Source organism: Nestor notabilis, unplaced genomic scaffold (genome assembly GCF_000696875.1).
Source record: "Nestor notabilis isolate BGI_N333 unplaced genomic scaffold, ASM69687v1 scaffold34305, whole genome shotgun sequence".
NCBI classification, from domain to species: domain Eukaryota; kingdom Metazoa; phylum Chordata; class Aves; order Psittaciformes; family Psittacidae; genus Nestor; species Nestor notabilis.
Genome location: NW_009929464.1, coordinates 6,128 through 31,755, shown reverse-complemented (window position 1 = coordinate 31,755; position 25,628 = coordinate 6,128). Strand labels below are relative to the sequence as shown.

The 25,628-nt window shown below is 44.2% G+C and overlaps 1 protein-coding gene across 1 annotated transcript in view; it reads right to left on the bottom strand.

The window, feature by feature from the left end:
* Positions 1 to 9,727: 9,727 nt before the first annotated feature.
* The window catches only part of GNA13 (guanine nucleotide binding protein (G protein), alpha 13), a 21,963-nt gene continuing 6,062 nt past the window's right edge, over positions 9,728 to 25,628 (bottom strand). Inside the window, exons 3-4 of the mRNA XM_010014976.1 lie at positions 14,932 to 14,982; positions 9,728 to 10,522 (exon numbers count right to left, since the gene is read on the bottom strand). Of these exons, the coding sequence (XP_010013278.1) occupies positions 9,950 to 10,522; positions 14,932 to 14,982 (624 nt within the window). The 3' untranslated portion in view covers positions 9,728 to 9,949. The remainder of the gene's footprint in view (positions 10,523 to 14,931; positions 14,983 to 25,628) is intronic.

Here is a 25,628-nt window from a genome sequence, read left to right as displayed (position 1 = left end):
ATTCCACTAATTTGTTACTTTGATATTTGCCATCTTAACCAATAAATAAAACAAAACTAGGCAGCAATGGCCCAAACTAATTTGTAGTGACACAGACGTAGTTTGAAGTAATTCCTGTAATGTTGGGGATCTCCTGTCTCCATGGAATAAGGCTTTTGCTTATTGCTTATTGCCATCACATCCAAGCAAGGTGTGTCCTCTCTATTCCCCTGCCAGAAGCAGCATTTCCCCAACACACCCGATAGGTCTTTGGTGGGTTTATAAAACAAACCAAAGCTCTGATATTTTACACTCATGTGATGCTTTTCGTGCTCAGAAGCTTTTACAAACACCATGAGGCTTGCTGGAAGAGATCATGCTCAGACAGAGGAGTGTACCCATCGTCCCAACATGGGTACATCCATGTTCTGGGTTTCCCCCTGGCTATGTCATTATTCTCTTAAGCGTTTCAATGAGACATACCCCAGAGGAAAGGCAGGATCCAGGGATTCCTGGGAAGCACTGACGATGCGGTGGCACAGGTTGCATTTCACACCTCTTGGGATGATCTGTCCCATCGCCTTGTCCTGACGCAGGGTGTTATCTGCTGGACCCGGCGCTGCTGAGCCAGTATGGCTGCTATATTTAGTGCTCAGATGTTCCTGGAATCCGGGCCTGTGCTCAGATCATGGTGCTGCTCCCTCCGCAGTGATTTGATCTCAAGCAAGCAGAGACAGCTCTGGTGCTTCCGATGCTTTTCCGGGGCACATCGTGGTGTTAACGCTGGCATCAAAACAAACTGGGGTTCAAAGAGAGTGGTGCGCAGTGATTAATACTGCTATTAAAGTCAACCAAGCTACCTGTGTGTTGCAGACCTGTTTCTCTTACTAACAGGTTCAACTCCAAAGTATTTCCCATAAGCACTGTATCAGGAGCTCTTCCCAAAAGTCTGGGCTTACCCACAGTGGGGGAGACAGAAAGATGGGGTGATATTTATGTCTGCACAAACAGAAATCCTAACTGGCCAGAAGATGGAGGGAAAAAATCAGCTTATGCTAAAGAAAGGTGTGATCCAAAGAGCTCCAGCTACAGAGATGGGAATTTCAATGAGGATTTAGTAAGGAACTGTAAAATACGGGGGGTTATTTCCTAAACCATTGCTAAGAGCTGAAGCTATTTATTTGCAATGGCTTGTGACTGTTACAAAAGCGAGAGTGCAGATGGGATGGGTTGAAATCCAGCTCTGAAGTGGAACTGGGGGACCCCGCACTGAAGCCTCAGCAAGAAGATAAGGTAGACTTTTCCTCCAAGGACCTCAAGGGAGCTCTGCACTAACACGTTCACACCATCTCTTTATCAGGGAATCACAGCCCAAGGCACTGGGGTGGAGGTGGATTCATGTCACTCAAGGTATCTGAAAGTGCCGTGACCAAGTCTGGGCTGGTCACTCCGACATACCTGGGACACTGTTTCAGGCCAAGAGTTACCCTCTGGAAGTGTTTTTTTTTCCCTCCCTACTGATTATAAATGGCCCTTAAAGGTGCCAGCTCCAAGAAATGTTCCCTAACTCTCACCCAAGGCTCCCCCTGCCCAGGGAATCACTGACCTCCACCTCTGCAGGAGCCGCAGCAGTAAGTGAAGGTGCCAGACCACATTCTCCTCCTCTGCTCCCCTTACTTTGGCACCATCAGACACATTAGTCTTGCTGCAAGCAAAGCAGACGGGGTATGGAGACACTGGGAATGGAGACAGGGGTGGGAGCCTGGCTCCAGTGGAACTGGCTGTCCTCCAGGTGCTTTCACATTCGATCCTGGCTGCTGCAAAGGGGAAAACAAAGCACTTCACCTTGCTCGCCTTTAGAGAGGAGCTACTTTGGCAATTAGCTTGAATATTAAATAACTAAAACTTCTCCATTATCTAATCTACCTGTTCAGGCAATTGGCTTTCGAAAGGAAGGAATCTTGCAACGGTGCCTATTGGTGCTTTGGCACAACAGAACTTGCTGCTGATGCTGGTACATGTGAAGATGTTCCTTTACCCCAGCGGCATCCCCAGACACAAGATAGCAGAGGTAACTGTGCCCTGCTTATTACCCGTGCAATGAGAGGCAATGTTTCACTGGAAACAAGAGGAGAGTTCAGGATTTACTATATGCTGGGAGAAATTATGTAGTACTGCTTCATTTTATGCATCTTATGGCTAAGACTGGACATGGGAGACAAGCTCACAGTGGGAAGAGAGAGGCTGTGCTTTCTTGGTCTAACGATTCCATGATGTCGCCCTGAGCATTCCAGGAACAGCAGAAAGGTTTCCAGCTGTGAGCACAGATGTGATGCCATTGGCAGGGAGAGATGGTGGGAGCAAAGGGAAGGATTGCTGGTGTGGCTTTGGCTGCAGAGCTGGAGAAGCCCTATCAGGCTGGTGCCCCCTTCCAAGGCAGCAGCCAGGCTTGTGGAGCACAGCAGGAAATGAGAACACCGAGGTCAGGTTGGTTGTGGTTCCATCGAGGGCATCACAGGTTTACATCAAACAGGAACTCCCCGAGCAGTGGGTACCATCGCCCTGCACGCTCCTGCTGCCCCGTGCCAGATCCTCCTAATCATACCTATAATACCTTCCTTCCAGTGCCTAAAGGGGCTACAAGAAACCTGGAGAGGGGCTTTGGACAAGGGCCTGTAGGGACAGGACAAGGGCAATGGCTTGAACCTGCCAGAGGGGAGATTGAGATGAGCTCTTGGGCAGAAGTTCTTCCCTGGGAGGGTGCTGAGGCGCTGGCACAGGGTGCCCAGAGAAGCTGTGGCTGCCCCATCCCTGGCAGTGTTCAAGGCCAGGTTGGACACAGGGGCTTGGAGCAACCTGCTCTAGTGGAAGGTGTCCCTGCCCGGGGCAGGGGTTGGAGCTGGAGGAGCTTTAAGGTCCCTTCAACCCAAACCAGTCTGGGATTCTGTGATCTGCCACCTTTCACTTTGTTTCATCACATCTCCCCTTCTCCCACAGTTCTGTATGTGGGGATGGGAAGTCTGTGGGTCATCTGCATGAATAAAAGAGGATGTTTTCCCTGAATTCTAGACAATTTTTAGCAAGTGACGACAGCACGATGTAAGAGCACTGCTGCTGCTGCTGCAGACTTGCTCAACTTGCTGCCTTGCAAATCCTGATGTTAATAACCCTTTGAAAATGCTACTTTCACTGAGGTTTTTCCATTTGATTCCTTTTCTTCAGGGAAAATGAAGGCGACAGCAGGAAACAGTCATCAGTTCACAGCTGCTCCCACCATTACTTTAGATTAACATAAGAGAATCCAGCTCATATAGAGAAAATGCAAAATATCAAGCACAGAAAGATCTGTATCACTTATAGATAATACCTTTTCTTTCCACAAAAGCTGGAAACAAAGAACAACTCCCATGTAAAGACTGAGGGTGCACCGAGAGCTCAGAGTTGAACCTTACGTCAGGGCTGGTGATCACCCTACTCAATGTGGAAGTGCTGCTGTAAGTGCGGTGAGCTGCTGGAGATGAATTATTCACGGTTGGTCTCATCCCACAAACATCATTTGCATGGTAAATGGTCAACGTGGAAACAGTCATTCATTCTCATCATTCTCAGGGCCGGCTGGAGGAGGGTTAATGTTAAAAACATGCCCTTTCCACTACGGCTTCCCCTTTGAATCTGATAAGGGGTGGGTGGCTTGCTTCTACGTAAGAGAAGCTGGCTTCTTCCATGCTGCAGGCAATAGGAGACCGAACAGAGCAGAGCACAGAGCCTGCAATGTGGGTAAAAGCCATCCAAGGCTTGGCCTGGTGCTCGATAGGAGAGAACTGGAAACCAGGCAGGGATTCAGGCTCGAAGCATCACTGTCTGTCTGGGAGAAAGCCAGTGGGGAAGGGAGTCAGCATCTTCTATACAGGCAAGATCCGTGATCCACTATGTTGAATATTGGAAGAGGGAGTGGGGAATAGGATACCACTGGATGCACAGGATCTTGTGCTTCCTCCTGTCCTGTAAGCCCTAGATCAATAAACACCCCTCTGCACGGATCAGCATCATCTCACTGGGTCACCGTGTTTCAGCCCATCCAGGCAGAGTAATGGGATTTATTCACTTACTGCACCCGCTGACAAACACGTTCCTGCCTCATCCCCCAGCGCCTCGGAGCCCTCCCTGCCTGAGGAACAGCAGACACAAACCTGCTGCTACAGCTGGTGCCTGGGAGGACGTGGGCTTTAAACATTACCCTTCGCATGAGCCGCAGGCACTGAAGCAGCTCCCAGCAGCCTGCTCCAAACCCAGGTTTGTCACATCCAGTGCTCAGCAATTCATCAAACTCTTGGCTTCCTCCGCAGAGCTGGGCAGGGGCAGCAGCTCGGCGGGATGCGCAGGCAGGGAGCGTGCTCCCGCCTCAGCGCACGTCTCCTTTCCTAGGATCATGGAATCGCAGAGTGGCTTGGGCTGGGACCTCGGCATGCTCCGTGTTCGTTCCCTTATGTCAGTTATTGTGTCATCATCCAGTTACTTTAACAGGAAGGAAGAGGCTCGAAAACCCAACCTGCATTCAGTAGTACACGTAAGGAGGTGTTCTGTTAACCAAGAGCTTTGCCAATGTGAAGAAACTTCCACTTGCTCAAAGGAATCCCAGAACAGACGCTTTCCCTGCCCATCCTTCATGTCTCCCCACCACAGGGTCTGTGGAGCTGCTGCTGAAGGGTCCACCACCACTCACTCATTCCCAATGAGAGCTTTAGCCAACAAGAGCTTAACTAGAACCTTGCTACAATCACATTTGTAATACTGGGCTTCAAAACCCCAACCAAACCTGATCTGTTAAGAGCACAGATGGCTTGTGTTGGAAAGAACCTCAAAGCCCATCCAGCTCCAACCCCTGCCACGGGCAGGGACACCTTCCACTAGAGCAGGTTGCTCCAAGCCCCTGTGTCCAACCTGGCCTTGAACACTGCCAGGGATGGGGCAGCCACAGCTTCTCCGGGCACCCTGTGCCAGCACCTCAGCACCCTCACAGGGAAGAGCTTCTGCCTCAGAGTTAAAGTCAGGGGTCAGATGAGGTTTAGCCTGATTTGTTCTGAGCGTTTTCAGAGATGTGTCCACCACATGCCAGCCAAATCCAAGGGCTATTGTGGAAAATGAAGCATTTTCCTGGACAAACTGACAAGGAGAAATCAATGTTTTGCTGCAACCATCGCTTCGTGTTGCAGCCGGTTGCAGAACAGCCTGGATCCGTGTCCAGAGGAGGCAGAGGCTGCCTTATTACAAAACCGCTTAAAAATATCCTAAAATCTAACTGCTGTACTGCAATACATCATTTACACAGTTTGGGCATCAATATTTTAGACACTGAGCACCAAAGTGGCTGTCAGATGCAAGTCAGCAATTTCCCTTGGCCTCTCTACTGCAGAAAGCAAATGGGGTGAAGGAGAATCTGGAGAAGCCCTTGAGCAAAGAGCTGGAGTCCAGATTTAGTACGTAATTTATGTGAAACCCAAGCTGTGGCAGGAGCAACCCCTGCTCTCTGCCAGCCAGCAAAACGAAGAGTCACTTGGCTGCCTCCATTGAAAACAACAATGTCACAATACCAAGTGAGGCTGTATATGTTTATTCATCGTCAGTAATTTTTGTACACAAGGCAAATATTAATAGCTGAAAGGCAACACTTGGAGAGTATGTACAGAGCAATGTACAAGCGAGTGTAAGAGGTGTGAAACTAGTCAATTTAACCGTCTTATAAAAAGGAAGTGATGCTTTTCTCTTCTAAGACCTCCCTTAGAAATAACTTATTGCCAATCTGAACCTAAAGCAAGGAGAAAACCAACAACAACAAAACCCAATTTACAATACAAAGTAGTCCCTGGAAAGTTTATAAAAAGTTAAAACATATAAAATTGTAAGCCACAAACATTTATACAAAGCTAATACAAATCTTGGGTTTGTTAAAGATCTATGAGGTTGTTACAAAAGGTGTTTTTACAGAAAGGCTTCACGTCAGGTAAGCTCTCACTGCTACTGGAGGCGCAGGAAAGCGCACTTAAATAGTCTGCAAATTCAACTTCTGTTCAAGTACAATGCAAAGAAATTGCAAAATGGCACTGGATTGCAATGCTGCGTAACTCAAAACCAAACTATGTTACTGGTACCATCAGACAGACCTGTCAAGTTAACTGGGGAACCATTGGGTATGGCATGAAACGTGTGATCCGGCTGAAACAGGGACTGTTGGAAATGAACCTTCTGTAACCGTCCTAAAAGAGGAATACCCAGAGGAGTGTTCCGATGGCCAAGGGACACGCTGAACGTGCTCAGCCCCGAGGCTTTCAGCAGGGAGGTGCTCCCAAACGTGGGGAGCAGACACAGTAGGACCAACCTGACTGGGACTGATCATGAATGTGATGATGAGCCAAGTGTGATGAAGCTTGAAGCACCCACCCGACCTGAGCAGTCTGCTCCAGTCGCTCTGATGGGCAGGATGTGAAGCTACTTACTAGACAAATGAGTCCCATATACAGCCCTTGAGATCGATGAACCCGCCTGACTTGGTTAAGAGCAGATATTCAAGAAGAAAGCTTTAGTTTTACACAACCTGATGGCTTAAGCTCCCACATAAAATATATTAAAAAAAAGTAAAACTTTTAAAGCCCTGATGAACAGCCACAGTTTTCAGGTATCAAATCAACTCAGTTGAAACACGCTGCAGCAGGGAACAGTCGCTAAAACACCGATTTCACCTTCAAGTACAGGAAGGCTGTACAAGACAGTGGTATAAATCCATATGGTCAGTGATCACTCCATCAAAGAGAACTAAGGAAGTTTGGGGAAACCCGATTTTCCACTTGCTTTCCCACCTTCACTAGAAGTATGTTCTGACCTTGCAGCACAGACTGGTTTACATGAACAAGCTCCGCTCTTTACTAGCCAACTGTCACTCATTTGGTTGCTTCAGGATAAAAACAGGACTGTTGTAAACACCAATCCTTCAGCTCTTGTACCAAAATGATGTCCTGCTATAAAGACATAATATTTAGAAGCCATTTTAAAAAGACAAACAGTACACACTGTGCTCCTTCTCAGGTAGCTAATGAAGAGTAAGGCTGAAGATGGAAAAGCCACCTTTGGTGCAGTTTAGCTTGTGAACAGAGGAACCATGTAAACAGCTACAGCAAGGTCTGTTCCCTCATCCCCTCTACACAAGTGGGAAACGTGAGTGATTTGACTCAATTTCATTACAATAACTCATTTGTGCCTGAGATTCATATAGTGCTTATCTACCAGGGCCTGCTTTGCTAGAAGTGACCCAACATTGCAGGGGCCACCTCACTGTCTTACCAGCCCTGGTGTTCACAGGGAAAGTGATCTAAAAAGATTAAAACCGTTTTATTTGGTGTTGGTTCAGGGGAGAAGCCTGCTAAGTGTTTTCCCCTCTTTAGCTGAGCGCCCAGTGCCTTGGTGATACTGATACACCCTTCGACCAACATCAGTTTTGAGGATCTTTAGTAAATTAGCAGGTCCCTTGACACAAAATTCATCAATGTTTTACAGGAACAATTTTGTTTAGACAAATTCCTGGTCCTTTTCCTACCATCTGCTATCCAGTCTTCAGTCATTTCAGCAACATCTGGTGTGACATCCTGCAAAACACATACTAGAGACCTCTCCAAGTTAATTACTGTTAATTAGAGCAGAGTGAAGTCTCTTTTCGTAAAGACACTTGTTCAGACAACTGCCAGCAAAGGGAAATAACAAACCTACTCCTCTTGTTGACTAACAAGGGCATGGACTTGATCAACTTCTGCTTTCCAACACTGGACTATGAGGCTACGCAGAGGTTTGTCTACTCATGTAACGTTTATAGCTCAACAGATCATCCTTCTCCAGAGGGAAATGGACAACTTCTGGACTCCCATTACAGGCTTCTTGTCTAATCCTTTAAATAGCTTCATCAGCCTTTTTTGACATCCCTAGTTCATCCTCTTGAATTGCTCACATATGACCTGAACGCATCAAACCACAAGTAACCATATCCATGTCCAGTAAGGAGGCAAAACCTTAAATATCCCCACCCAAAGATGCTATTAATCCTTCTGACATCAGTGTTGCACCCAGGCTTTACACTTAGGTTCAGATAACGCACTGTGACTTCTCCCAAGCTCTTTTCACAATTCCTTCCTCCCAAAATAGCGCCTTATGGCAGGAATTGCAGACTAATCTATGACTACTCATTGGATGATATAAAAAAATAGAGGTCTTTCAAAGCACCTAACTAAATAAAAATACACTATTCCCCTTCTACTGACAGGAGAACGAGGTACAGAGATGTTAATACAACTTACAATCACAGTAAGTAAAAGGCTAAGTTCAGAAGACAGGCGGCTTTCCTGTGCCCTCGCAGGGACACTGCTCCAAGCAGTGGGAATGTGATGTCGCACCACTTGCCACATGTTGGATATGTAAGTAAAAACTCGTTTAAAGTATTGGCCAGCATCATGATCCACAGGAACTGGCCTGTTCCATGGGGAAAGTGGCCAGCTGAACTGCCTACACAACACTACAGCCTGGGGGAAACCTGGTAGGGCGCTGCTCTTTAAACACTTTAAGCTGACAGAAGCTTACTCTCCTTTTGCAGTATGTGTGCTGGGTGATGTATGAGGAGTTCTGGGCAAAAGAAGTAGTTTGTATTATTCTTTTAAATCACATGGCAACAGTAACATCCCCTCCCCTTAGAAAAAAACCCCCACAAAACACACCAAAACCCAACCCTGCATTGGAACTTTTGGTAAGATACTCTTAGCCACAAGCAGCACTCTGGAGTACGCTGTGCAACGTATTTGGCTCAAGTACACTTAGGATTGCTAGACCCAATTGGGAAGTGTCAGAAAGAACCTCATCAGCTGAAGCACATTCTGCTGTGACATGTTCTTTCTGCATAAGGAAACATTCATCTTCATGGTGTCAGCTACACAAGGCCTCTGCTGGGAACACGGATGCTCACGTAAGGCCACTGGAAATACCGTTGGACAGAACACAAGGAGGCACTTAGGTTTGCAAGTCCTTCTATCCATCACCACATGCTTACTGTTTAAAATGAGGCACGCTGGAAGTCATGAAGAAAGTAAAGATAAACCAGTGCTATATTAAAGCGCTTCAAGAACAGGGTAAGGTACCTACACGTAGTATCTGGTTAGTGAAGATAAATACTAGTTTGCTCTCCCATTCCCACATCAGACTCTCAAGAGGACCATATCATAGTGCTCTGTGCTTTGCCATGGCTCCAAGACGCCCATACAACGCAGTAGAGTGAAACCGTGTACTGTGCCATTTCCTAATTCCTCATTCCTGGACTTCTGCCTGCTGTTGTACTTCCTGCCAGGACTGGCCCAAGCTCCCAACCTAAGTACATTTAAACCACCATGCAAAGACCGGTACTTCAACAGGAAGTACGTTACACCTGGGAATCCCAGCTTCAAAGAGATGATTCCAGCAAGGGATTTATGGGATTTCTAACCAACAATAGACCTGAGAAATCATAAGTCAGCTATGGTATCACAGTCTTCATAACAGAGTTAGATGTGAAGAGTTTCTCTCCCCCTTAAATTACTGCCACAGTCTAAGAATTGCAACAATTTTGCTGAAGTTTGGACTTGGAATTCTGAAGGTGGAATGATTTTTTTTCCTAGGATAATAATACACATGTTCATAAAAGGTCGGATTTATCACTTTACAGGTACTTAGACATAGGTCTGCTATAAAATTACAACTGGAGTCAACTTGAAGCTACACTGGAAGAGATTAAGCCTGAATTTCTGCAGAAATTGGCAATAATGTGTTCAGCAGCAGCTTTTAGCCACACATCAAGAAGTCTGACAGGATCTGGATTTCTCTACTCCTGCTGTAAACTTCTAGTTAAAAAAACAAACAAAACCAACACACGAAAGTTACTCAAAGAAAAACGTCTTTTTGCACATCACTGTAACATAAGCTGCTTGAGGTTGTCGTGAAGGATGGTATCCTTAACGTCACGGAAAACTAGCCGGATGTTTTCTGTGTTAATAGCAGTGGTGAAGTGGTGGTAGAGGGGCTTCTGCTGCTGGTCCCGGCGTTTCGTACGAAAACAATCCACCAGGAATTTCTGGACATCTGTTAAGCAGTGGGGATCCCCTTCAAACTCGGGGAAATAGTCTTTGATGCTCACTTTTTTTACTTTTTCCTCAAGCAAGTCCGTCTTGTTTAAGAAGAGGATGATGGAGACGTTGCTGAACACCCGGTTATTGACTATTGTCTCAAAAATGTTCAGGGACTCGGTCAGGCGATTCGTTTGCCGATCCTCCATCAGCACTTGGTCAAACTCACTCGAGGAGACAAGGAAGAGGATGGACGTGACGCTGTCGAAGCACTCGAACCACCGCTTCCGCTCGGACCTTTGGCCACCTACATCAACCATTTTGAAAGGGACGTTTTTGATTTCAAAGTCGTACTCGTGAATCCCTTTTGTAGGTTTCCGGGCCAGGAGGATGTCTTGCTGTGAGGGAAGGTAATCCTGAAAGAGACACAGTTTGATTAGGATACAAAGCACAGGCGTGGCGATCACCGAGCTGCCATTGAGAGAGAAGCTTGCAGAGGACCAGCACAGGGTTTTGAATAAACATACACATGGATGCATATTTATACACTGACACCGAAGCATTCTGCAAGGGTCCAAAGCACGGAAACACAGCCCATAATAAATCAAACCTGTACCCCACAGAACTGAAGCTTTCCATTTGCCACATGACAAGGATCCATAAACAGCCCGAGATGTGCACCGTCAGTTCCTCATGCCAGTTTCCCTTATTCTGGATTACTTTCTGCTTCAGTCATCCTCTTCCCACAAAGCTGGGAAACACGCTGGCTGCCAACACTGCAATGCAGCAAACGGGGTCTAAAGCAGGTCTCTCCAATCAGTAACCACAGGGAGTATCCTGTTCTAACCATGGGTGCTCCATTCCCCCCATGTTCTCGTGCATACTCACGACTGCTTCCAGGAAAAAGAACTACTCCACTAAGTCATTTTTAAGGCAATTATGCCAGAAAAGCACAACCTAAGCAACTTCCTCTGCTCTTGCCATGGGTCTTTCACATCGTATCGCTCCAAAAAGTCACTTCCATCAGCTACATGCCACATCTGTGAGCTCAAAACATAGTCCAGAACAGCTTGTGCAACTGGTAAAATAGGAGAAGTAAATGGCAGCTGAGGACAGCAGCCTCTTCCCGGCAGGACAGCCTAGGAGCTCACCTTTTCCCCCACAATGAAACAGGCAGGATAAGTAGGTTTTTTACTACTTAAGTGTTACATGATTGATCATTATTAACAGATCCAGATGTTAACAGGAAGAGGAACTCTTATTAGTCAGCTTTCGAGAGCCTGAAATTCAAGCCTCATATGGGGATTTCTTCAGTCTTGGAGTTACACTTGGCATATGGTCCAAGTCTTTCTGCTGTTTCAAAGTGCATCGCTAACAGGCAGCTGGCTGATGCTGAAGTTTAAAGCTTTGTTGTTCACTTGTTATGGAAACTCTTCCTTATCCCTTTCCAGCATTTCTCACAACTTCAGAGAGTGTGACTTTGGTTTAAGAATTTTAGTCTCCTCTTAGCGAATGACCTACAATCTTCCTCTGACAGTGCCAGTTACCAGACTTGGAGCTTTTACAAGGATGTGTAAGACCTGGGTCCAAAAAGTCTGATTCAATTAGTGAGCTGGGGCAGGGGAAACAAACACACAACTACACAGCTACTCAAATACTGGTATTCCAAGTGTAAGGTACCTGGGCAAGTTTGATCCGCAGCCTTTAAGAAAGTAATGTTAAAACTTATGGAGTGTAATGTTCCAAAAACTCAGGGATCACTTTGCTTTGCTATGAAAGCTCAGAAGTGAAATCAGCTACAGAGAATCTGTAGGTTGAACTCCCGGGTTTCTTTACTCAGCCTGTCCATGACTAAGGCACTGCTTTTTACCGTGGCAGGAACTATAGAGCAGCTCTGAAGCACAGGCTCCCACCCTGCACATTCTGCTGCTCTACTATTACCCAGCCACAGCCAGAACCACCTCAATCTGCAGGAGAGCTGAACTGAAAAGCGATGTCATATTCCCTCCAAACCAAGCAACGGGCACCTGCTGCCACCCCCCTGACTGACTGAAAGCAGCAGCTTTGAAGGGTAATGAGATTTTTCTCTTTGTTAAATTTATCTTTTGTCTTTTCTACCCAAAATTGTTGCAGAGGGAGAACAATCAGATGAACAGAGCAATGGCTGTATCAGATGTCACTGGGCACATGGGAAGGGATTTTAAGCTGACTGTTAACACCTAGGCAAGAGGATGTCACAGGTTCCATCTTCCAGATGGGAACGCAGCATCTTTTGTTAATCAGGAAGTTAGCCTTGAGTTCTCAGAACAAAACCAAAAAGTCTTAGGAAAGCTCAGGAGCGATTACTGAAGTAAGTAAATAAAATCAATTAATATAAAAGGCAAAGTCATCTATATCTTCAACACTGAAACAAGAGCACAAAGAGAACTCATCTGAGAGTTGGCCTGTAATGTTTATTCAGTAAAGCTTTCAAGAACAAGGAGCTTATCCCTAAAATTCCTGACAAACTCCCTCTCGAGTATTATTACTCATTTAAAATTCCTTCCACACTTGCAACCACAAATAAAATCCTTCGAAGTGCTTTCAAGCTCTACATGCACAGAAGACCTACCATGTTTTATACCAGATGATGGCTGCTGTGATGCACCAGCCTGCAAGTGAGTGCGCTGAAGCCAAGTGCTCGGCGTACAGCCATCATCTGGCAACAGGAGACCAAGCACAACCCCTCCTAAGCAAGCTCCCAGTGTTCTAGCTGTCTTTTGGAGAAGGATGATGTTTATTCCCTCATGCCCAGATCCTTGGGATACCAGCAGCAGCTGGACACTATAGCAATTCTGAATGAGCCCTCCAGTATTATCCTTCGAAGTCCTTTCAGTGCTTTGCCACTGTCAGTCGGTACTTTTCCTGCAAGCATCCAAAAAGGGCACATTCCTTTTCTACACTTTGCCCTATCTTTCATGTTGCCTGTTGTCTTCTACACCTTCTCCCTTTTTTGCTTTGTCTGGTTGGGATTTTTTGGGAGGGTTGCTGGGTTTTCAGTTGTATTTTCTGTGCAGCTCTTCCCAAGGATCCACACTGATACTGACTCAGAACATGTGCTCTCTTCCCGAATTATCTCCTCCCTCAGATTCACTATTTTTTTCCTCTAAAGGACTTCTTCTGGTTATCAGGTAGTTCTGTTAGCTATCACATCACTCTTTCTATAGTTAAAATCAGAATTTAAAGCATGAGTAAGATCTAGTCACAACATGGAAAGCGATGTATCTCTGTATTTTGGATACATACAGTCTGCACTGGCAGTTCAACAACAACAAACACGCAGGAATCCGGCTGATCCCAGCCAGCTACTCGTATTTTGCTGATCTGACTAAGTCTGAACATTTAAGTTCTTTTTCCTACTGACTGTTATCATTTCCTCCCTTTGGGCAAGAGGCACATGAATTGCAGGTCTGTCTGTTTATAAGCAATTCAGTTGCAGACCAGCCAGTTATGTCAGAGAACAGATAAGAACAGCAAAATACTTGTATTAATGTATAGTTTGGGGGAATAACCATTAGACAAATCTTGCATATAGGTAAGATTAAACCAAAAGAACCTATCAAACCTTTCACTCAGTAACAAAACTGTTCCATATAGGCCCAACATTTTCTATGACAGCAGATCTTGAAGGGTGCCTCTGCATCTTATCATCATTTGGTCTAACTTTCAACTGGAAATGCTGTAATTCAGAGCTTGGCATTCCCACAGCAACATCAAACCTACAGTGAGTGTGTGTCCATAGAAAAACACATACTGACTTCAAATTTCAGGCCTGAATCAGAGTGGACCAAGGTTTCTAAGTAAAGAACTTTGAAAAGAAGATGCAAAATGTACAGGGAGGGGAAAAAAACCAAACCAAACCCAAAACTCAAGTGGAATTGGGTTCAAAACCTATGAGAAATCCACCATGAGCAGAAAGTTGAGCAGTTCATTAAAGTGAGTGCAGCTCTCCTAGTGCTGTATAACTCCAGACCAAAGCAAGAGTGGAGGAGTAAGAGCTAGAGTTCTCAAGTGAGGTATCTGGGAAGTGTGTGCATGCTGCAAGGTGATCACCAGTGCTCTGCTAGACAAAATGACAGTTCAAAGCTTAAAATTAACTTTTTCTCTGTTAAAGAGAAAAAGAAAAACAGAATTAAGCCCGATGCCACAGAATTCAATTGAAGTGGTTTAGATTCCTTCAGCATTTGTTAGCCATCAGCTGGAAATGACCATGGAGACACTGCCTCCCCATGGAGTTCAAGCTGGCATCCCATTTTACAGGCAGTTTTTCCACATGCCATTTCTGCAACGCACAACTAATGAGCATCAGACAACTTCATTAGTCAAGCAGTAAGCAACAGTTCTACCCAGAAGTTTCAGCTTTTTCCCCCAGAGAAGAGAGATTTTGTTCTGAACCAAGTGTGCTTATTTTGAAGCAGATGCTACAGGAAGGCACCACTGAGCCGTGCACCCATTTAACTGGGTGTTCCTAACTGGATATGTACAAACAAGAGCACTCGTTTCTGGGTATCATGTAGTGTTGAAGTGTTACTTTAACAGCCTTCTCACTGGACATGCATTTGTAACTTGGGTTTGTTCAATTTCTACATAAGTTTTATTACCAGAAAGTCTCTTGGCCCTTGCATTGCCCTGTGCTTTTGCCATGTTGGTGATGAACTGCTGAGATAATGCAACAGTCAAAGCTCAAGTTATTTGAGTAGACGCTAATAACATTTCATGTGTTTAAACCCCAGAGATCACAAAGACTACTTAAAACTCAAGACTGAAAGAAATCCAAAAGACTTACTTGTTCTCCAAGTTTATCCAAGTTGTCCAAGAAATACTTGACGGATTCCCCCTGAAAACAAAGCAAACAGTTAAATAAGTGGCACACTTGATCCCAAGAGTTTACATTGTGAAGTCCAGTTAATTTACCAACATCCAGACAACAGTGCTGTAAGCTTTAACCACTCCCATCTCTCAAGCAGCTCTCCTAAGAGCATAACTAATGTTTTATTTCTAGGTCAGTTAATATTTAACCTTAAAAGCATAGACAGGCACATTTATAACAGTTAAGCGCGTTCCTGGTTTAGCATTGCTAAGTAAATCCTACAGTGTTATCCACAGGGAGCATCAGTGAAGCAACCACACCTTCATTATGAAGAGATGTATTCAATTCTTCCAACCCGTTGAGGAGCCTGCACATATAGGATTAATCACTGCAGATAGATTCATTTATAACTGCCTTGCCATACAATCCCATTCATGCAGGTACTCCCCCTGAGCACTGCCAATGACTAGCAGAACAGAGGATGAGAAACCACAACTGATGAAGACCAAGCTGGACAAGAACTCCTTACTCTGGGAGTAATGAACAGAGCTCCACACTGCAGTACTGCATATCACATCCACTACACAGGTTATGTTCTGGTTTCAAGCCACCACTGTCAGCGCAAATAGTAACTGAAGTGTTTAATCCCTCCAGTAATGTGGAACTAAAGATTCTCTACTGTAAGGCTGAGCTGCAGTCAGCTCTCCAGAACCCCATCAGGGTTTCTGGGATGAAGGAAGAACTCTTACAAGGAGGCTGCTGATCCTGAGTTGACTTCCAACAGGTAAATACACTGATTGAATTTACTGCAAAGGAAGGTAGCACCTTTATAGGATTCTCAGCATCATCTCAGCAGCAGAACCACGCTTCCTTTTGAAAGCTCTTGATTACCAAGCTGTAAGTTATTTACTTTATAGTAAATACAGAAAAGAAACCATCTGTGTTTTCACTCTGGGGATAGAGGAGCAAGAATCCTGACAGAATCTTCTTGATGAGCAATTCAAGCAGCATCCAGGGCTGAGGTGACTACATGTAAGCCAGACGAGTGAATCAGGACAGGAGTTACACCCTGATAATCACTTCCGTTCACTTGAAATAGAACTTATCTCAGAAGAATATCAAACCTCAACATTAAACCGTGTCACCTAAGCAGCAGAGAAGTAGGATAAGGTAAATAACAGTCCAAAAAGGGTTCTGGCAGACACAACACAAGGCAGGTACCTTTGCAGGTATTCCAGGTCCTAAAAAGTTACCTAACAGCAGCAGACACCGCACCTGCCGGTGTGCAATTTGGACATCAGCTTTTCATTAGGCAAGATGGGGACTCTGGTTGAAACGTGCCTTGTGCTTGACACACCTGCAGGGAGAGCCCAGCACACTTCTACTACCTAATTTTACCTTCTATTTAGCTCACCATCACTGATTCTCTCTGGGATGACAAGCTGCAGCACTAATGCTAACCAACCATTTCAAAGCCCGGCGGTACAGAACAGCACCTCTTGCAGTGACAGCAGTATTTCACACCTACATCTTTGTCAGCACTCAGAAATCCATCCGAGCCTCAACCCTTTAAGGGAAGTGTATGAGGAGCAGCATTCCTATTCCACAGAACATAAAGATACACAACCTTGATGCACAAATCCATCAAAGCTTCCCAAGCAGGAGTAGCAGGATCAGAATTGAGGCCTTCCAAATACTAAGACCACTGTCTGTAGCTGCATATTAAGATAAAATAAAGTTTAGGGTCATGCTTAGTTTGTTTTTTAGGTCCTTAGTAGGAGCTGACAACCTTCCCTCCCCTCAGGACTCTCTAAAATCCTATTTCAGACTCATTTAGTGGAGGTATTTATTCTACAATACCTGGTCCTCAGAGGCTGTAAGAATGGATGTGTGGGGGTACATGCAGACATGTGTTTTAATCTTAGACAACTCTTTTTTTATACTGCCTACAACAATGCTTGCTCCCTAACGAAGCATTAACTCCACACTACTGGAATGCATGAGTTACTACATCTCCTTTAAGTCCTGGGGCTTACTGCTACTGCAATGGGTTGAGCAGTTGGAGCAGTAAACCACAGCCTGTGAAGGTCACAAAACATCCCCAGAAGCAGCTTCCCAAAAGAGGGGATTTCCTGAAAGCATGAATGCAAAATACATGGTCCTGCAGCAACGGCCATGCTCCAGAGCCACACATCAGCAGGAAAGGGAAGCACACCAAGGGGACTGCTTAGCCTCCAGGCTGTCACATATCAAAGTCAAGGGCAGACAAGTATCAAGGTGGCCATTCTGAAACTCAAGAGGTTACACTACAAAAGCAGTCAGTTATGAGCAGGATACAGTTAATAAAGCAGTGACATACCAGCTTCCCTCCTCCACATCTTCAGCCCAGTCACTCAGTTCTTCCCTTATGAAAATCTATCCAGACAACCAATATGACACACCAAGAAAGTGCTGTCACCATGACTCAACTTGGTATTTAAGGATAAAAGTTGTTCAGTCATTGGCTTTTATCAATTTGCACGGCACCAAGAACTTAAAACAGCTTCAAGTTCGTCAGCAGTTCTTCCATCACATTCCAGACAGCCCTCCCCTATCACAGTGTCTTGACTCTGGTTGTTTTCTATCTGGCCTGGACATCTTCAGATTAGCAGGCTCAGCTCCTGTAACTACAGCTACTCTTGAGCAGCCAACCACGACGACTAACAGATGGTTATCAGAGTGCACTACTGCAGAACTGAAGAGTTTTGACCCATTTTAAACAAGCTTCAAAAACACAGCATGACAAAGCAGCCAAGCAAGACTTCCCATCCTCTTCCACAGGGGTGACTCTCTGTGTTGTACGCAATGAAGAGAAGTCCACTGAGAAACCCAGCACACAACAACCAAGGAAAGCCTTAATGCCAGCAACTGAGTATGAAAATGACCTATTCATAACACCAGCTCCAAAGACAGCTTCTATGTTAGGCTACTTTTGCTTGACACTGGATATCACTCTGTAAATCAATAACTGGCTATATTTAAATGCTGTATTCAACAGACAGTTGTTGCCTTCTGAAATTTCCCTTCACACAAACCATAAACCCTCTGGTTTACCTAACATGACTAGAAAATAGAAGCTTGGGTTTCCCCACTCTGCCCCACTAACTCCAGTGCGGCTCACCACGTCCACGTGGCTGCTCTAACAGCCTAGCTGCTGCTGTCATGCCACAAAGGAGCCACAGCAAGGACAAAATCAACGGGAGACTGAGAAACTGCAGGATCTCCCATCATCAAAAAGCTTTATAGTTCTCCATTCATTCCCATTGACTTCACACCCATGTTCTGTGAACACAGACGATGGAAATAGATCTAGTTAAAGAAATATAGTGATGTGAAGGTCTTAAATTAGTCAAAAGTGAACCTCCGGTTTTTCAAATGCAGGTAAAGCCTTCAAAGAAATTTTTATGGTTGAGCAGTTGTGAGCTGCCAACTCCTGAAGTGTGGTTGCAGGTTACCAATGACCTGTTACACCACAGGAACCATACCATCAACCCTTCCTTGTCCACTGCCCGCTTCCTTCTGCTCAGCTTAGAGCACGCACCCAAAGATGTGAACAGAAGTGACAAACTCCAGCTTGATCACATCTCTCATGGGTGTTGATACGCTGCAATAAAGCAAACTTCTTGAACACCCCCCAGTACAACAGAATGAATGGCCTATATATTAGCTTCAAAGCTCTTCCAGTGTCAGGTCACTGCGCTTTTGCTCTTTTCATACAGTATTAATGTAAATCCTATCAGAACATGAGATTTTAAGCCATCACTTTGCCTGTAGCAGATGCCCTTTTTTGTTCAGAAATGCATGTAAACCACAGGAAGTTGACTGTTAAATAACTTTATTCATAACTGTCAAGTGTTCCATTTTCAGCAAGGTTTGATTCTGAACAGCCTGTGTGCCTGCTGCAGTCTTGTGATCCTTCCTGAGGAAAGCCAACTCATTTCATCCTGAGCACACAAGTTGTGTTTTCTTGTAAATCACAACCATATTCTTACCAAGGCACTTGATATTAACAAGAACAGCTTCCCTTACAACACTGCATCTATCTCAACTAGTCCTGCTCACGCCTGTGCAATGAAGTATCTTGAGCTCTTTGTAACGCGCTCCTTCTACAAAGATGGGATTACAGAACATGTTGGCCAACTACCTGCAAGACAACAGTGTGTTGTACCTGAAGTAACCCAGATTAGTTATCTTTTATAAACACCACTTGGCAAAGAGAAAGATTACTGTCTGAAATGTTGCTAGTTGGTGCCTAAAGCAAAGCAACCACTAAAATATTTTGGGGGAGGAAAAGGAGGAAAAGAGACGACTACATGAAATACACAACAGATGAACACATCTTTTAAACCCAGGAAGTGGCACCAATTTATTTGGTTTCCATGAAAACAATGTCAGCAATCTAAATATGATTTGTTGAAACCTCAGCATCGCCAAACGGCTTTTTTAGCTGTTCCAGGGCAACACAGAGAGCACATTCTTTCCAATAGCAATCACTTTGAAAAATAAGAGAGGGAAAAAGCATCAAATAAAGATTCAGTCATCACAAGGTTTGAAGAAAGATACGAACAATTTATCAAACCATCTACGTCTGGCTGCAAGTTCAGCAGAACACACTGAATAGACAGGACTTAAGTATCTGAAAGAATAAATCAGATATTTAAAGAAAACAGGAGATATAATTGAGTAACTCTAGATTAGAATTACAGGAACCACAAAACCTTTTCTCTTCCTGACCTTACTTGAATTTCTGGTAAAACATAGATTTTTCTATTTTATCTAATTAAAAAACCCCACAAATACACAAAAACAACAACAAAAAAGCTTTTTTAAAAGCCTAGTTTAGAAGATCAGGTAACTACAATGTTCTTAAGCTGGCATGTACATGCCTAAATTGACACACAAACCAAACCATCCATAACACAGGAAAAGCCGCTTGAAGGAAGAAAGATGATGGAGGAATAACCAAAGCCTTAAACTTCTGGATCTTACAGCACCTAATAATCCTTGTGGCATACATTTTACTATGTATAGGGGGTTTTTTGCCTGTTAGAAGGTTAATCCAAAGGCACAAACAGCACTGCTGCCAGTGGAAACATTAATAGACCAGCCTTCAAAGGGCTTAAGCACAGGTACTGTATATCCAGATCATACATTTCAGGATCTCTGAGCTTCCTTCTCTCCAGCTCAACCATTTCAAACATCATTTTAGATCTGACCTGCCCGTTCTCAAAGGTTGTTCAGCCTGGAGAAGAGAAGGTTCCTTAAGGGGAGACCTTAGAGCAGCTCCAGTGCCTAAATGATTTACAAGAAACCTGGAGAAGGGCTTTGGACAAAGGCCTGTAGGGACAGGACAAAGGGAATGGCTTGAACCTGCCAGAGGGGAGATTGAGATGAGCTCTGAGGCAGAAGCTCTTCCCTGTGAGGGTGCTGAGGCGCTGGCACAGGGTGCCCAGAGGAGCTGTGGCTGGCCCATCCCCTGCCGGGTTCAAGGCCAGGGGGGACAGAGGGGCTTGGAGCACCCTGCTCTAGTGGAAGTTGGCCCTGCCTGTGGCAGGGGTTGGAGCTGGATGAGCTTTGAGGTCCCTTCAACCGAAACCAGTCTGGGATTCTATGATACATTGAGATGAATTGCTGCTTCTTCGTAAGACTAGACAGCTGCAGACACAGGCTACCTCTGCATCTACAGGAGGACAAAATAATGCTGTTCTCTACTAATACACGTCACAAGTGCGTCACATCTCATCCCACCTCTGAAAGCACCAACTCATTTCCTCTTTTCAGCACTTCCTGTGTGCAGCTCCAGTGTATTTGGCTGTTTTAACAGCAATCAGAACCACATCACGCGGTGTAGAAGTGAAACTTGTCTTGTGCTCGGTCACACACACTGAGTATCTGTCCCAAACCCAGGAAAGGTTGAAGTCCTGACTCACAGAAGTCATCTTCTGTAAAGCCTCTTGGTAGCAGAGCAGAATTTGTACCGGGAACAGCTGGACCACATTGAGTGGAAGGTGTTCAATAGCATGAAGCTACAAAAGCACCATGAAATGGAGGAGTCACACTGAGTTTATTTCATGACTGACATTTTTACCTTGCGTAACGGCATTAACAAAGAAAGGTGAAGGGGTTTAAAGAAGGGGTTTAACCCAATAATATCCCTTTAATCTATTATCCCCTATTTACCGTGTAATCCAATTAATCCACAATTCTCCAGAGGTGGATAACAAACGGAGGAAGCTGGAGCACACCAACCTGAGCTCCTGCACCACAACTGCCTGGCAGCATCCGCTGCACCTAGCAGTGAATGAGGGGAAAGCCCCACGGCTCAAGCCAGTTTAGACCTCAATACTTCAAATCCAGCTCCAGCATCCCCCTTTTCTCCTTCCTGCACTGACTTCAGGTTTGCATTACCCTTCAAAGGGCCTCAGTCACAGCTCAGACCCAATATTCTCCAACCAGTGGAGCATTTCCATGGTTTCAGACATAATGTGCTATCCCCATTAACCAAATGAAGACATGATCAGGCACTAAGAACTTAATCTGGTGTGCGACAGAGCAAACTGCACCAGTTTTGAATTACTTCCCTAAGAGGGAAGAAATCCAATTGCATTTTTCTCAGCTGGGTAACCCTCCCCTCTCCTGAAGGGATGCAGTTGCCAGATTCTTAACAAAACCTGCTTAATGATACAAACATATACTTCAGCTTGAAGGCATTAAACAGCATTCTGTTAAAGACTGCAGAGCTACTATTTCTTCCATGAAAGATACTATTATCATATCTCTAATTCTGGAAGACTACGTGGAAACCAGGTTGTGCCATATTTTCTAAACAGCTGAGAATTTTAAGAAACTGCATAGCTTTGAGTTGTATGAAGCAAAATTCCATTTGTACAACTCAAGAGCAAAACCCAAAGAGACTCTTTCCAAGAACTGAAAGCCTGAGGAGTACACAGCAATTTCCCTGGAGTATCATCTTCCTTAGGATCACCAATGCTTCCAAATAGGAAGCAAACTCAAATCTCCTGCAGCCCCTTCTGGAGAGCAGAGCCAGAAACGTAGTAAATGCGACACAACCCATGCAGAACCAGTGTCTAATGAAGATGGTTCTGTTGGCAAGAACCTGAAGAGAAATTAATCAATGAAAGCAAATTAGGATACGCTTTCCACAGGATGAGGTGCATTTTCTTCCTTCAAAGTTCTTTTTACTTCCTCCTTCAGGAAGTATTTACAATCCAAACTCCTCTTCCAGAAAGGTGACTTTAGGAAAGACACGGATGCTTAGCAGAAGTTTGCCAGTCAAAGCACACAGGCAAACCTAGAAGCTGTATGAAAACATGCACTGACCCAGACGAAACAGCCACCTCCCAATTACTATTTACACTCTGGGAAACATCTATCTAAACTTCAAATGTTTTACACACAAAACAGACAGGAACCAGACTGTAAACATTTGCTCTTCTTTCAGTGCACTAACCCACTGGCTCCATGACTTCATGTGTTTGCAACTCGAACTGCATTTAACCTCACACTGAAGCAGTAGTGAGTCTGCAAATCTGCCATCCATCATTTAGAGCTTCACTTGCTTCCAAGTTGTACAAAACCAGCAAAGGTTCCCCAAAATATGACAAATATTTGGTACGTGGAAAGATACCAGCATCAAAAGTGGCCACACTGAACTTTAAGGTGCTTGAAAAGCCCATTCCATACACTGTAAACTAAATCACAACGTTTCAAAAGCAGAACCCCGAACTAGACACCAGTGCAGGCACTGATGTGTCCCTCGGACTCAGTTTTAAAGTACATTTGGTTCCTATTTCAGCCTCATGAGAAATCCAGATGACCAAATGCATTTTAGTTCCTTCCTCTGCCTCAATTACAGAATCCATTTCTGTTACATTCTGTTTGCAAAAATACAAACACATGAGCTCTTGTTACCAGCTATCTGACAAGATTCAGTCATAATCTACCAGGTCTTGTGAAAGATCTACAGGTACCCTTAAATGAATGTTAAGTGTATTTAAAGATCAGTAAAAGCTGTGCCTAAAGCACTCAAAGGAACAGTGAAGGCTGTTAAAGGGCCCAATACCATCCCCATGTAAGATTCCAGTAGATCACCCTGCACTGAGGGGGTTTTATACACTATTTTGTGTAAATACATGAATTACAGAAGGTGTCGGTGCACTGTTTCCTCTCCTGGAAATTCTGCATCCTCTTTACTCGGTCACCAATGGGTGGCCAAATACCATCATGTGCCCAGAGAGAAGTGCTTCTCTGGCATCATTTAACAAAGGAAAAAGCTACAGAAACTCATGTGTGATGATACATGTCTGTACTTGTCATCCATAAAAAGGATTTGGGGTCTTTTCAGTTCTTTGGTTAAGTCACTGAAAAGGAGTGTGATATTCCACTTATTTTAACTGAGGAGATAGTGGAGCACTGGGAAAACATTTAAGGTGTTAATGACCATGACAGGGAAGTGTGCAATGAGGTGCAGTGAATTAAATACTGTAAAAGGCAGCTCACTGCTTAGAATAGCCCAAAAATTTTCTCCCCTGAAACAGCTGAAGTTGCCAGTTCTTGTGATGATAAAGAATTCAGGGTGTTTTCTATAATCAAAATTCCTCAACTTTCCCAACTGTATTACCTGTTGTTTCTTGCTAATGCAGACATGCAAGTGGAGAAGATACTGAAAACAATTTAGGACCTTCTTTAGCTGCTGGTGTAGACCTATACATTTTCTTTATTCACCATTCAAATGTGACCCATCAAACTACTTTGGCTGTAGAGTGTAAAGGTGAGTCTCCAGGATTATTCAGAGATTTTTATTTGGGCTAAATAGATGTATTTCTTAAGGCTGACAATTTAACTACCATTGTGTTCTATGAGCCATTTATTCACCTTTAAGATAGAAAGAAAGGCTTCATGTTCCAGAACAAGGTATCACTTGGTCTGAGCTAGAGTCCATCAGCACCGTGATCCAGCTCACTGTTCTGCACAGGATAGGCTCTGCACCTTCTGAGCTTCTCAACTGATTTGTGGTAAATTTAGATACTTCCAAAAAAATCCAGTGCCAGTAGCCAAGATGCTGTCATGGAGATTATCTTGCCTTCTGTGTGAAACACTACTACTTTGCTGCTTTTCTTACGTAGTAAGGTCAGCTGCACTTACGTTTTCACACATTTTCTTAAGCAACTTCCCCAGCTACCACAAGCTGAAGTTTCCTTCCACTTTGCTAGTTCTGCATAAGAGGTACAGCATGAACTCAGAACATATAAATAGCATTTAGCATTAACTCAAGTTTAGGTCAATAAAAACAGCCATTAAAATACAACCTGAGTGTAATACGTGCTCAGTGAGAGCAGACTTAACTGGCCTCTAAGGCTCAAGTCTTGTTAGAGTAAGCTCAAATTAGGGAGCAGCAGCACAACACTGCCCCTGGCATCACACCTTAATCCTAAAGGATCCCATATTTACATATGGAAAAGATGGCTCCATATTCTTTGCCTCGGGTGCACAATATATAGATGGAAGATCAGGGCTGCATTCATACCACATGTTTTGCCAGCACGGAGGTTTGCTGACAGCTATGAATACTGCCACTTTGTAGTGTAGATTGGGCTTACATTAATAAGTCATTTCTAAATGGACAGAGAATGGCACAGCCGTTGCTACGTTTAAACCCTGTGAAGCAATGTAATGAGACAGCTCTACAGACAGGTACTAACATGTAGGACCTTGCAGGTTAGCAGCCAGCAAGGAAATAGGCTCTGAATGAGTGTTTGTACCAAGGTCTCATGTTACTCTGTAAGCAGCAGAAGCAGCAAAAGCTCATCTAACACATTTAAAAGAATGTACTGAGAAGAGGTTCACACATTCAAGACGTGTGAAAGTCTCTTCCACTGAAGCCTTCAGGTTGCTGGCATGCACAGCATATCCAGAAGGGCACAGTATATTCTACTTTTATTTAATCAAGGCTCAGGAATGCAAATTTTTTGCAAGAAGTAGGTCACCTTTTAGTCTTCTGCAACCAAATGTTTAGGAAACTAAGGCACGTGACTGTCAACACCACAGAGCTTGTCAAGACACAGTATGTAGAAGAACATATCGCTGTGCTCCCACACTGTATTGTGAAACTGCATTTTAAAAGTAACATACGCTAGAACAGAAATCCTAATCCCAATCTGGAAAATGATAAAAGAAATAGCCCTTTGTGCTAACTCAGTGTAAAAATTCACCTGTTCAGCTCAGTACTACAGTCAATTCGCATTACCAGTACACACATCGAAGGGTTACTGGCCACAAACCCAGAGTAAGGAAACTCAAGCCTTCTCATTGTTTGACTCTAGTGTTAAGTCCATACAGAGCCTTATTAATACAAACTCAAAGCCAGCATTATCTTGTCACTGGGGCAGGAAAACCAGCAAATCCTCAAGAACTCAGAGTCTCTTCTAAGGAATTAAATGACTCATTTTTAAGTGTAAAATTGTAAAGCACTTTCCTTTCCATAGAATCTTTGATAAATCCTTTTCAGATAAAGATGAAAAGATGGCAAGTGGCTCTAACCTTTCCAAGGGTTTAAGGAGTCACGCTCACTGTACGCACACCGTTCTGTGATGTGATGTTTGGCAGTCCTATTA